The 13,775-nt window shown below is 39.2% G+C and overlaps 1 protein-coding gene across 4 annotated transcripts in view; it reads right to left on the bottom strand.

Moving 5' to 3' along the window:
- DYNC2LI1 (dynein cytoplasmic 2 light intermediate chain 1) overlaps positions 1-13,775 on the bottom strand; it is a 128,730-nt gene that overhangs the window by 95,619 nt on the left and 19,336 nt on the right. For all 4 annotated transcript variants that reach the window (XM_072635746.1, XM_072635745.1, XM_072635744.1 and 1 more), the window contains exons 6-8: positions 6,621-6,807; positions 5,511-5,579; positions 4,868-4,945 (exon numbers count right to left, since the gene is read on the bottom strand). In XM_072635746.1, the coding sequence (XP_072491847.1) occupies positions 4,868-4,945; positions 5,511-5,579; positions 6,621-6,807 (334 nt within the window). The remainder of the gene's footprint in view (positions 1-4,867; positions 4,946-5,510; positions 5,580-6,620; positions 6,808-13,775) is intronic.

Consider the following 13,775-nt stretch of genomic DNA (forward strand, 5'->3'; position numbering starts at 1 on the left):
ATATCCTCATTTTTCACCTAGCTGTACTACTCTTGAACTTCCCTGACTTCTTAATCATGTCCCCTCATTGGGTACTTTCTCCTCCCTTCCCTTCCAGCTTTCTTTTGTGTATTATCTTCTTTCATTAGATTGTAAGCATCTTGAGGGCAGGGGCTTTTCTTTTTGGCATTTGTATCCCCAATGCTCAGCACAGTGCCTAGCACATGTTAGGTGCTTAATAACTATTTACACACACACACACACACACACACACACACACACACACACACACACACACACATCAGCAACGGCCTCCACAAGGATGTTTTCCCAAACCTAATCAATGAATTGGCATATAGACACAGTCCAAACTCAAAGAGTTTAAGTTGTAACATTCTTAGACCTCCTTGGGAGTTACTTCTCTTCAGGCTTCTGGCAATTGGTTTGAAAATTCTCAGAAACATCCTGAGTGGATTTGAGTTTTGGAAACAGCCAAAAGTCACCTGGAGTCAGCTCTGGTGAATGTGGTGTCTAATCAAGCCCAGTAACACCACTTTGAGTTGAAAATGAGGCTTTGTGACTAGCTGTTCAGTTTATTAAGCATCTACTCTCTGCCAGGCACTGTGCTAAACATTGGCGATTCAAAGAAAAATGATAACGTCTGCCTTCAAAGTAATTTACAGAAGAGGAAATTCAGGCCCCTGGAAGTGTGGTGACTTGTCCAAGGAGACACATTAAGCTAAGAACACGATTCCTCTCCTATTCAATTTGGGGGAGGTAGTAGTGGGGATAGGAACAACATGTACACAAGGTACAGGGCAGGTCCATCACGAGGTGGCACCTAAGCTAAGCTTTGGAGATATCTAAAGGAGTTAGAGCTGAGAAGACACTGAATCCCAGGTATTACAGACAACCTTATTCAAAAGCATGGAGATGGGAGATACTATGTCATACATGGGAAAGAAAAATAGGCCAGTCTACATGGAACATAGAATGTGAAGTAAGGAAACGCGGAATGAGCTCAGAGAGGGAAGCTAGATGCCAGACTGGGCACAGCATTGAAATTCGATAAAGTAATGAGACATTTACTCATGTGACTTGTAAACTGGTTCTAAACACAGTTCCAAAAATGGAAGTTCTAGGAATGTTTTGAGCAAAGTAGTGCCGCAATAACAAGTTCATAACCCCCTTAAGTGGCTGAGTCAAATGCTAACTTCCATGTGGATGGGAAAGTTCCAGTATGTTTGTCCAAATGACTTTACATTATAGGCAGTTCTCATATCTTAATTCAAGGCATATATACAAATGACATCTTGAGTGTTAGACTACAAAGAAAATGTTTCTAAATTCTAACTTTGAAACAGATTAATTTTGCTGCTTTTAGATCCAATTAAAAAAACTGGGTATATGGGTTTCCTATTTAGATTATCTGCATTCTGCAACCTCCATAAAGGTTGTATTCCAGTTAAGTTTTGTTCTTTGCACTGTCTCTGCAAGGCTGGCTGTGAGACATTGAAAAAGGTGCTAAATTTAGAAGGAAAAGAACTGTGTTCTTAATTTCATGTGTCTCCTTACGCAAGTCACCTCACTTACAGGAGCCTGAATTTCCTCTCCTGTAAAATAAGGGTGGGGGTAAGATTAGAGGTACCACTCAAGAACTCCCTTCCAGCTCTTAATCTATAATCCCAAAATTCTGAGACATGAGGAGAACGGGGCTCACTGAGAGAAGCTTCCTAGCCTCAGGCTAGGAGAGATAGTAACCTGATCCCTCAGCTCAAGAAAGAGCAATCACAGATAATGGAACTATGGGGCCAGTGGCAAGAATTCTAGAACCCCACCATCCTGGATCAAGAGATGGGAGTTCTAGTGCATGGTGACACCAAGATCTAGCCTCTGAGCCTGCACAATGGGAGCCTCTGATATTAGCAGGTTCTAGTTTAAGAGGTCCAATAATCCAGCCTGGATTCTCTTGGGAAAGGAAGGAGACTATATATACGTGCTTCCCTTCCACCCTCTACAATCCTAATCCCTTTCCCTTTCCCCCATCTACGGACAGCTGTAAGGCACTATAGCCATGACAACACAAGCTACTCAGATTTTGGCCTCTTATTAACCAACAGTCATTGGACAGTACAAATCTTATGGGAAGGGGGATGGCTGCTTATTAATAACCCCAATCATGTTTTCCTCCCTGGAGAGTCCACGCCTTTAGGACAGTATATAAGGCTGGTTTTTCTATATAGATGGGTCTTTGAGGTGAAAGACAGACCCATTAAAATGTCATGGAATTTTCCCACTTGCAAGCAGTTTTGCTTCCCTGGCAAAGAAAGTCCAAATCACAAGAGAGTGCCATAGGTTTGAAGGATCTGGGGACCCTTGGGAAAATGGGACTCTCTGGAATAGGAGAATTTTGTTGACTATTTATGGGCTCCAGTCAGTCCTATGCATTTTTGGGGAGGAGGAATGGGAATAAGTTGTTGTGTACCTTAAAAATTCCAAACTGAGGCCTCATAATATTACATGGGCAACCCTAGATTCTCTCTCTCTCTTGCTCTTTTATTTTGGTAGTTGGAATAAATGTGATCCAAGTAGCAAAAATCATGGTAAAACAGAAGTATCAAAGTACTTCAGCATCAACTCTTATTTATGTAATAAACAACTACAAATTGCCTCCTTCTCCCTAACCATCAAATTCAGTGGGAGGAGGTAACACTAGACAATGAGAGAGCCGGTGACACCTCAGCACAAAAGATACAGCTTCTGCAGAGTGTGGGAATCACTTGCCCTCCTCCAAGAGCTCTGGCCACTGCAACTTCTAGTTCTCCTAATCCCAAGGTCATCCCCACCCTTCTCACACCACCCAACACTGGATTCTCAGACTATGCCAATGGATCACAGGCTCTGGCAGCTTCTACCCAACAGAAAGGCCCCAAATATGGTCTTGGCAAGAGGCTAGGCTTGTTGCCTAATGACGCCTCATCATGAATAGGTCAATCATAGAATGAGGAATTCCTTGACCATTAAAAGAAAAAAAAGAAAAAAGCAAATGGGCTACAATTTTATACAGTAATTTTCCCAAGGGAACACTGTACAATTTCCCAAAAGCAAACTGTTTCTTGTATTTAACTCTGGGCATGGATCCTGGTCTACGTGCAGTATCCATCCAGTATCTGTGACTGATGAACCAGCTCTAAGGGTGAAATCAAAACTGTAGATGAGCCAAAATGAAACAGAGAGGCATGGGGAACATACATAGGCTGCAGCATATTAGCAACAAAAATCTGCATTCAAGAAATGGCATAAAAGATACTCTCCATGAAATGTATGGCTGGAAAATGAAGCAAGCCAGCTGTATAGCTAGGAGGAGCAGCAATAGGGAAATAGCCCAAATCATACATTTGTACCCATATAATATTAAAAAATATAGAGGAAGGTTTGCAGTAGGTTGGGTGGACTTTCTCTGGAGGATTTATGGGAGGGCATGAAGAAGAATCATGCAGGAAGAAAAGGGTGGGTTTTGATTGGCCTTCCTAGAAGAAGTTCTCATGTTGATAAGTTCACAGATCCACTGAAGAAATGGTATTTCGCAAAGGCATGGTAATGTGTCCCAGAGGATAGGTATCCTATTCGTTTCCAGCATTGAAAAAGGATGAGAGCTATCTTTTGCCTGGAACTAAGCTAGTAGCATTATTTAGTAGTAGAAATCAAGAACTAGAGGATTTGTGGTCCTTGTCTTGATCACTGGGTAACATTCACCTGTATCTATCTCAGTTTCAAGGTATATAAAGTTTCAAAGGCATAGAAAGTATCCTATTAACCTCATACGTAAAGTTAAATTGTAAATTGTAGCAAAAAAATAAATGTGATCTTTAAGAAAATATAAAATAGATAATGCTTAGAAAGGAACAAAGTAAAAAACAAGTGAAGGGGTTTTATTGTTATTAATATTTTAAATACTACCTAGCCCTGAAGGTAGGGAATAGAACAGGATGTTAAAAGGTCAATTATTTAAAACATTCATTCAAAAGATAAAAGTATTAAAAACACACTTCGAAAACATATCATTTGCCCACTACAGAACGCTATCAGATTTTTCTGTACTAAAGAGTTCTAGGAATATTTCCACCATGGCACAACATTTAGCAGGAAAAGTAATGACACAAAAACTTAGTAATATATTTTTAAAGTTTCAAATCTACTTGAAACTTTCAAAAGTTACATTTTAGGATAGCTCAGATTCATATAGTGCTTTACAGGTTACACTTTCATAGACCCTCACAACTACTGGGAGACAGGAAAGTGAAAATATCACTGCCATTTTATGTATGAGAAAACTGATGCTCGGAGAGAGTTTAAGTGACTTGCACAAAGTCCCACAGCTCCAAGTGGCAGAGTTGGAGCTTGAACCCTGGTCTCTGTACTACTAATGGAGGTCCAGTGCTCCCTCCATTAACAATGACACGTGAGACTCATGTAGCACTTTCAAGTTTACAGAGCACTTTCCATTCATCTCACCAAATGCTTTGCAAACCTCAAAGCTGCTACATAAAAGCTAGCTAATTATTATCATTATTATGGTTATAATGAGATGGGGGAATGGGTGACATGACAACATTCTTTAGAGGGGGAGGAGATTCTAGGGACTTTTATTAAAAAATGTGCTTTGAAAATTTTCCATTTTGAATGAATGTTCTAAATAAGCAGCCTTTCAACATTCTGGTGTATCTCCTGCCTTCAGGGTCAGATATTAAGGATAGGTGAAACTTGCAGAAAGAAATAAATGACAGGAAATAAACAAGGGTAGCTTTTATAACTGCAGCAAACTTCCTGTCTTTTGGAACTTGGGTTTAGCCCATTCTCCCAACCAGAACTGAGACTATATACCAACCATCAATGAAGCTCCATAATAGTGGGAGACAAACCGAAGCGTCTTGCAGATTATTTTTCTCTTCTCAGAGTCAAAATCCTAAAGAACACATATTCATAAAGAGAAAAAAAAGATAAAGATTAGATACAAAGAGAAGGAAGATGCCAACGATTGAGTAGAGAAGCCCAACCTGTCTCCTTTGCTCTGTGTTCTGAGGTTCCTATTGCCTCAGCCTTCCTGCCAAGCACACTCTGCTCTAATTATTTTTAACAAGCCATTAGCAGTAGTTCTCTCACATTTGTTCTCTCAGACTTTCAGCTAAAGACAATTTATACATAAGCATACATTTCCAGGGTCCCAAATGTTCCAAAAAAAAAGAGTAGATAAATCTAACTTTCAACTTTAAAAAATAAAACCTACGAAGTCCCACTGACTGCATGAAAAATCCAGATTTTATAGTCTTTTCCCAAAGTCATTTGCCATATCTCATTCCCACCATAACTGCTATTTCTGTGACTCTCTCCTCTGCCTTCTTCAGCTCTGGAGCCATAACTTCTCACTATACCAGGGACCTTTCTGATTTCATAGTTACTCTTACAGTAATAGACAAGACATAGACAAGCATGCATAGAAAAAACTGGAAATGGAAATGTGAATTACTTACCTGAAAAATATCATATTTACTTCCAATTATCACCAGAGGAATTGGAAATGGGTCGATTAATTCACGATCCTATTAACAAATAAATTTTGCAGAATTCAATTCAGCCTATCAAGTACTTATTGAGCATCTACTATATTCTCAGAAACAAAAACGATCTTTCTAAAACTTGAGAAAGTATGAGAACATTAATTTCCATTTATTTTTAAATTATGTTTTATTCATTAGAAAGAATATAGAACAATTGTACTCTTCAAGCCTGACACTGTTTCCTTGAAAGAAAGTTCATACCAATATTTGTTTACTGTCATGTATTTCTGAGGTTAAAATAGGATAACGATTTTAACGGTGAACTCAAAAATGTACTTTGTCCTCATTCCTACATCACTGATTCACCTATATTTTTTCTTTTATTCTCCACTTTTTCTTATGAAACATTTCTTCTTGTTGGTTCCACTTTGCATCAGCTATTGTTATCATAGTAAAATTTGTACTCTATAGATATGAGCCTTATTAAATAGATAAAACACACATAATGCATATTTGTAGCAGACATGGGCACTCAAATTTTCCAAAAAATTACATTCACAATTGCATTTAAAGGACTTGTATTACCATCACTGCAACTTTATAATTTAATTAGTTGTCAGATTATCAAAAGACAGTGAATATGTGACAGACATCTGAATGAAGGCAAAATATATAGTGGAGGTGAAGGCTGTTATAACTCCACTTCTTGCTTAAATTTGTACCTTCATCTAGTCTCTTTCCAGATGACTTTTATATAGTCTAGTTTTTATCTTCATTTTAAAAGAGATTATAAAATCAATATCAAACCACTACTTTAAAACTCTATTTCTTTTGACTAGTGTAACATGCCATAACAATCACAGTAGATGTCTAACCAGAAGACAAGAATTTTTTTTATCTTGTTTTTCTCTACTGAGATTTTATTAAGCTGATATAATTTTCCAGTGAACAGGTTCATTTGCATCAAAAGGATTTCAAGTCATGCATAAAAATCTAAAGAATATATTTGTGAGGTTCATAACTATTATCTTTAACCATGCCCAGGTCTAGGACGCCAGGAAAAATCCCCTAGAGAAAACTTACTGGATGGTCCTTCTGTATATTACTCCACATCCTCTGTCTCATTTCAGAAGCTGCTTTAGCATTGGTCTTGCCCAGTTTCACTATGAGTTTATCTACGTGAGTTTTTGTGACTTGCAACAGACTTTCCATGGTTGGCCAAAGGTCATTGGGTTTTGAAAGATCCAAAACGAGAACTAAAGAAAATGTCCTAAAGGAGCAAAAGATGTTTAATTTTTTTTAAATCTCAAGACAATTCCCATTTCTAGAACTGACCATGTTGAAATTTTCCCTTAAAATGTGCAAGAGGTGGAAAAAGTGGGGGGTTAGGGGGGGAAGTGGGAAGCTATAGGAGAGGAAGTCACAGAATTATTCCAGTTATAAAATTCCACTTGGAGAAGGGTCGGGTTGAGTGAGGGTAGTAGAGGTTTAATTGCTTTTTGTCTCTATTTGTTCCAACACTTTTCTACACTATTATTAAAATAATGCTACTTTTTGAGTGATTGTAGCCAACAGACGTATTACAGTATTTCTCTGCTTGAAGCATCCCTTGGGTCTTAGTCACCATCCCTTTCTCTCTTTTTTCCTGAATTTTTTTATTCCCAGATGGGTATAAGAATGGACATGTCTTATTTCCCTTTCTCTATAGAGATAAGCAATGAAGGCAATCTTCTTAGGTGTTTTAAGAGAGGGATTTACTTAGCACCACAAGGAAAACATACCAGGTAGGAACTGGGCATAGCAAGTTAAAAAGGAGTAAGGCTTTATAAGCTGCAAATGTCCTAGTTTTAGGGCTTAAATCACAAGAACCAGCAATACATACTCCTTCTTGACTCCTATCTATCCTCCATTCACTACACTCATTAATTTAATTCAACAAACAGTTATTAAGTGATTGCTATGTATTAGGTTCTGTGCTAGTGATATGCACAGCTAAACATACATAGAGGTTGAAGGGGCAAGAAAGAGAGCAAATTACTGTAGTAAAATCTGAGAAGGAATAGGAGAATAAGGAGGAGAGAAAGGAGGAGGACAGTATCCATAAGTGGGGAGTCTCCTAGATACTGGCTGTTTCAATTCTCTTGCTGTGGGTCCAGTCCCTACCGTCCACCCTAAATCCTCTTCCTCAATGCTTTAACCAAAGGTGCGGGTCTCAAGGTAGCTCAGCAATACCACCCTTTTCATTACTAGACCAACAGCTATGGACTTAGTCCATAGGAGCCCAGGTTGGGCAGGTGGGCCATGGACCTCTAGGAATGCTGTTGTCATGGAGTATTCAAGGACCTTGGGGGTTCTGGGAGCCTCCCATGACCTGCAGAAGGGTAGCTGTTCTTTGGGGCCTAGGAGCAGGGGCAGTGCCCAGGTCAGCAACCATGTGGGGTTGAGATCAGAGGGAGTCTGCCATCATTTCTGTACTGCTACTTCTGAGAGTGTTACCTACAAAGAACTTAAAAATGTGCTGCATCCCAAATCCAGTCTGTTAATTGATGTTAGAGAGAAATGGGAAGTTCTGAATATGGAAAAATTCCAAGGTCCATGAATATGTCATTAGATGAACTAGGTCAACCTCTACAAATGAATTCAGAAGGCTTCAAAGAGCAGCATAACCCAGGGATGCCTTCTGGATCTGACAGCCTGGTGTTTTCTTGTCTGGCAGGAGTGAGAAGCAAGCAGGGGGTAAAAATTTGAAAATGCATATTTTTAATCATAATTACAAATTTTAAAATACAAGAAACCATCCCAGCTTCCCCTCCTCCAATAAATGGTAAGTCCATCCACCACAGGGCTGGAACATAAAATGCTTCCAATTACCAGGTTAAGGTGTTTATACCTGGCAAGAACTCAGTAAATGCTGAACTGAATCGAAATATGGCAAAATATTTCATATTATAAGTACCCAAAGATTTTTTCTGACCACAAATTATTAGGCATTAGTTTCATACTTAAATAAATCAAGGATTGGTAATTTCACTGATCTGGGTATCATACCTACCAATGCCACAAGTCAAATCTCTCTATTATTTAGCAAGTGGTCAGTAAGAACTGCTGGGTCCACCATTAAGCTTATACCCCAAAATGTTCAATGGTAAAAAAAGAAAGGTTCCTTTCTATACAAACATATTTATAATGTACTTTTGTAGTAGCAAAGAAGTGGTGACAGAGTAAATGTCAATTGACTGGGGAAAGGCTAGGTAAGTTGTGGCACACAGATTTAATGGAATACTACTATGCCACAAGAACCTATGAATATGATGACCACAGAGTGGTACATGATGAATTATATGAACTGACTCAAGGTGAAGTAAAGCAGGACCACAAAAAGAATACCCACAAAGATTACATCATCAATGGAAGAAACAATAAAACAATCAATATTAAATGCTGTGAAAGTGTAGTGACCAAGCTTGAGCACCAAAGGCTCTACAAAGAGACCTGCCTGATGTTTCTGTAGAGGAGGTGTGGAATGGTACACACCACATCAGGTTTTGTGATATAGGTTAGATTTGCTGAGCTTTCCCCTTTCTTTGTTATTATAAGGGGAAATGGGGGTGTACCAGTGTATCTCTGGGCCTTATGGAAAGGGGGGATGAAGGGAGACCCTGGGGAATACAGGAGTGTAAAAACAAAAGATGGAAACAAGAACTTTTTAAATTTTCTTAAGAGTTGTTGAGGCTAAAAAAATAATCCATCAAGTATCAGCCAACCCAGCAAGGAGCCTAATGTAGGCCAGGTGGTATTCAGACCAGAGACACGCAATCTGGCATGAGCTGCCGAAGCTTATACTCTACTGCCAGAGTCTTTGGGAACCCAAGTCCATCCACACAGGGAAAACCCAGGACCTCAGAGCAGGGAGTCATTAATGGAGAATTAATTGCACACATGTGAATAATGTTATTGTAAATCAAATAAAAACGAACCAAGTGAAAATGTTTCTTGAATGACAGTTTTCAACACATTAAAATGACCAATTTTCTTTTTTTTTAATGTCTTCAAGAAACTTTCAATATGCAATATGTCCTTTTGCCACATAACTGGCTTTGAGTTCACAAGATTTTGACACATGTTCTTTAATTCTTCATTATGAAATCAAACTTCTGTGACATTAAACATTAAGCATAATTTTGACAAACTGTCCATTTTTCCAAGTCAAGCTCCCAGGTTTTAATGGGGTTTAAATCAGGTATATTCCTAGGGCATTGAACCATGTCCATCTCCATTTCTTGGATAAATCTCTTAACCTTTTGTACCAAATAGTATGGTTCAAGGTTATAAAATGACCAAGGTGTAAACTTTTATATTAGTAAACAAAAGATGCCTTATGTTCTTTTTTAAAAGGAAGCAATGGAGGGAATGTGGGAAAATTGGGACACTAATGTTGGTGGAGTTGTTCCTACTATTCAGGAGAGCAATTTGGAACTATGCCCAAAGGGCTACAAAATTATGCATACTCTTTGGCTCGGTAATATCATTACTAGGTCTGTACCCCAAAGAGATCAAAGAAAAAGGAAAGGGACCTGTACGTATAAAATATTTATCAAAAAAATTTTTTTTTGTGGTGGCAAAGAATTAAAAATTGAGGGGATGCCTATCAACTGGGGAGTGACTGAACAAGTTGTGGTAAATGACTGTCATGGAATGCCATAAGAAATGATGAGCAGGGCACTTTCAGAAAAACCTGGAAAGACTTACATGAACTGAGTGAAATGAACAGAACCAGGAGAACATTGTACATAGTAACAGCAATATTGTACAGTGAGCAACTGTGAGTGGCTTAGCTATTCTCAGCAACATAATGATCCAAGACAACTGTGAAGGATTTATGATGAAAAATGCTATCCACTTCCCGAGAAATAACTGGTGTAGACTCAATGGAGACTGAAGGCTACTTTTTTTTACTTTATTATTATTATTTTTTGGTTGGAATTTTCTTTTGCAACATGGATAATATGGAAATGTCTTCCATGACTACATATGTATAATGTATCTGTATCAAATTGCTTGCCTTCTTAAGGAGTGGAGAGGTGAAGGAAGGGAGAGAATTTGGAACTCAAAATTTTTTAAGACGAATGTTAAAAATTTTTGTTTACAGGTTGTACCACATGTCCCTGCCTGCCACAGCAGGGTCAAGCAGTAAGCCCTGGGTGGTCTGAGGCAGCGGCCACACTGTGAAATCTTGGGGATATCAGCCCAGGATGGGAGTCCAGCAGAACCAAGGGAGTGAGAGCTATGGAACTCCCGGTATCTGCATCGGCTGCTCCTGAGACTATCAACCTGCAGATTAAATGTCAGTAAATCACCTACTTGAACTTCTGGGAGCCAAGATGACAGAGTGATCAGTAAATGCTCTCCCTTTCCCCTTGTTGACCTTGAAAGACCCATAAAATATTTCCCCCAAAAAAACCCTGGAACTGTGGGATCAGCTGAAGGGGTAAACAGTCTCTTAGCATATGAGGTTAGGAAAATCGCTAAGGAGGGTCCCTCTTGCTGTGGCTAAAGGGGACCAGTGCAGGGGGTGGGGCCTGCAATCATCAACACCAGGACCCCAGGTGCGCCTCAGCACCCCCAGGGGAATCAGGAAGACACTAGTGCAGACAGGATCACCAACTGCTGAGCTTGCTATGCTCTAGCTCAGAAGAGGAGACTTGCTGTAGCCAGATCACCCCTCCCCCACACTTAACTCAGTTAGTTCCAGGGCAACTCCAGGGAAACCCAGAAAGACTTCACCTGGCCTCCGCTTTCTCACACCAGCCAGCTCAGCTCCAGGTAAGCTGCAGCATTTTAGCTTCTAGCTGAAAGAACCAGAGGGCATAATACACAAAGCCTCAAGTTCAAGGCACAAGAACTGTGGGACAGAACCCCTTATGTCCAGAAGTAGAGATCTACTTTAAAAGCCAGGAAAAGGGTGATCATCATGAGTAAGAAACAAAGCAGAAAAGAAAAGACCACAGAATCTTTCTATGGGGACAAGGACCAAAACACAAATACCAAAGAGGTCAGCATTGAGACTGTACTCCCATCTGAAACTTCAGAAGGGAATATGAACTGGTCATAAGCCCAAAGAACATTCTTGGAAGAGCTGAAAAGGATTTCAAAAGCCAAATCAGAGAAAGAGAAGAAAAACTGGCCAATGATTTTAAAAACATGAAAAAAGAAATCACAGAAGAATTTAAAAGGAAAATTGGACAAATGGAAAAGGAAGCACAAAACCTAACTGGAAAAAATTGGACAAATGGAAAAGGAAGTACAAAAACTAACTGGAGAAAATAACCCCTTAAAAGGAACAATTTGGACAGATGAAAAAGGAGATGCAAAAGTTAACTGAAGAAAACAATTTGATAAAAATTAGAATCAGGCAAGTAGAAGCTAATGACTCTATGAGACATCAAGAATCAGTCAAACAGAATTTAAAGAATGAAAAGATAGAAGAAAATGTAAAATATCTACTTGGAAAAACAACTGACTTGGAAAATAGATCCAGAAGAGAAAAATCTAAAAATTATTGGTCTACCAGAAAGTCATGATGAAATAAAGAGCCTAGATAATATCTTCCAAGAAATCATCAAGGAAAACTACCCAGAAGTCTTAGATCAAGAGGGCAAAATAGTCATCAAAAGAATCCACCGTTCACCTCCCGAAAGGGATCTCAAACTATAAATTTTTGTTTACATGTCATCAAGAAAAACCAGACACACACACATACACACACACACACACACACACACACACACACAAACAAGGAAGCAAACAGCAGGAAACATTCTATTACAAATGTCTCATGTCTCTGGAATGTATCTAGAGTTGATCTCTGACCGATCATTTATTTATAAGATAAGCTGTATCACTAAAAACTTGGCAAGACTCTTGCTCAAATTGGGTCTTGTCCAAAACAAGAAACCAGTTTTGTTAAACTGATTCTGACCACAAAAGCCTTTGAAAAGTTAGCAAACAAAAACAATCAACAAGTATTTCTTATGTACTTACTCTGTGCCAAACATTGAGAACACATAGAAGAAGAAAAAAATGGTACCTGCCCTAAGGAGCTTAAACGTGGAACACTGCATACAACGTCAGATTTTGTCTCATGTATGCCTCCAATAGGAGAGGCAACGTATATATGTATATGCATGTATTTCTGTTGTTTTTCAGTCATGTCCAACTCTGTGACCCCTTTTGGAGTTTTCTTGGCAAAGATACCAGAGTGGTTTGCCATTTCATTCTCCTTCTCATTTTACAGATAAGAAATTGAGGCAAACATGGTTAAGTGACTTGCCCAAGGTTACACAGCTAGTAAGTGTCTGAGGCCACATTTGAACTCAGGAAGATGAGTCTTCCTGACCCCAGGCTCAGAACTCTATCTACTGTGTCACCTATATGCCTACTGACATACACACACAAGCACTACTGATCTGTGCAAACTGCCTGAGAGAAGATGGAAGGTAGACTTTGAAGGTAAGGCTCTACCACTGGACAAAACTGGGAAAAGCCTCTTCCAGAAGGTAGGGTCAGAGATTCTAAGAGAGAGAGGGAAGTAAGGACAGTATTCCAGACCCCAGGACATAGCTGCAGCAAAGCTATGTAGACAGGAGTGAGAAAATAGTGTGTGAGGAATAACCACTAGGCTGATATGTCTGCACCATAAGATGTAGGAAAGGAAGTAAAAGTATAAGAATCACAGAAAGCTAGGAAGAAGCTAGATTTCAAAGAGCTTTAAATCCCAAGTAGAGGAATTTACATTTGATCCTTGAGGAAAAGGGGAGCCACTGGAATTTATTGAATGGGAAGTGGGGGTAGTGAGACTACACTAAAAAATCCCATTAGCAGCTGCATGGAGGATGGATTGGAGTGGTAGAGACTTAAGGCTGGAGATCTGCTACTGCAATAGTCTAGGCATGAGGTAATGAAGGCCTAAACTAGGCAGGTAGAACAGGAACACCTCTGGCTACAAACAAACAAGGCAGTAAGATTTCCAATTATTTTCAAAACTGGTAGTATACAGAGGACTTAACTGGGTCAAACTGTGGGAATTCGATGATTTGGGCAATCTGGATGTCCACATGGCCAAATTCACCAGACAACTGCTCAAATTCCATTGCTGTGTTTGTGCAGATACACAGTTCATGATGGTAGCAACAGTTTACACTGAGCTCTGACAAGATGATGATAACGCAGTTTTTGAAA

The sequence above is a fragment of the Notamacropus eugenii genome, chromosome 1, assembly GCF_028372415.1.
Source record: "Notamacropus eugenii isolate mMacEug1 chromosome 1, mMacEug1.pri_v2, whole genome shotgun sequence".
Taxonomy (NCBI): domain Eukaryota; kingdom Metazoa; phylum Chordata; class Mammalia; order Diprotodontia; family Macropodidae; genus Notamacropus; species Notamacropus eugenii.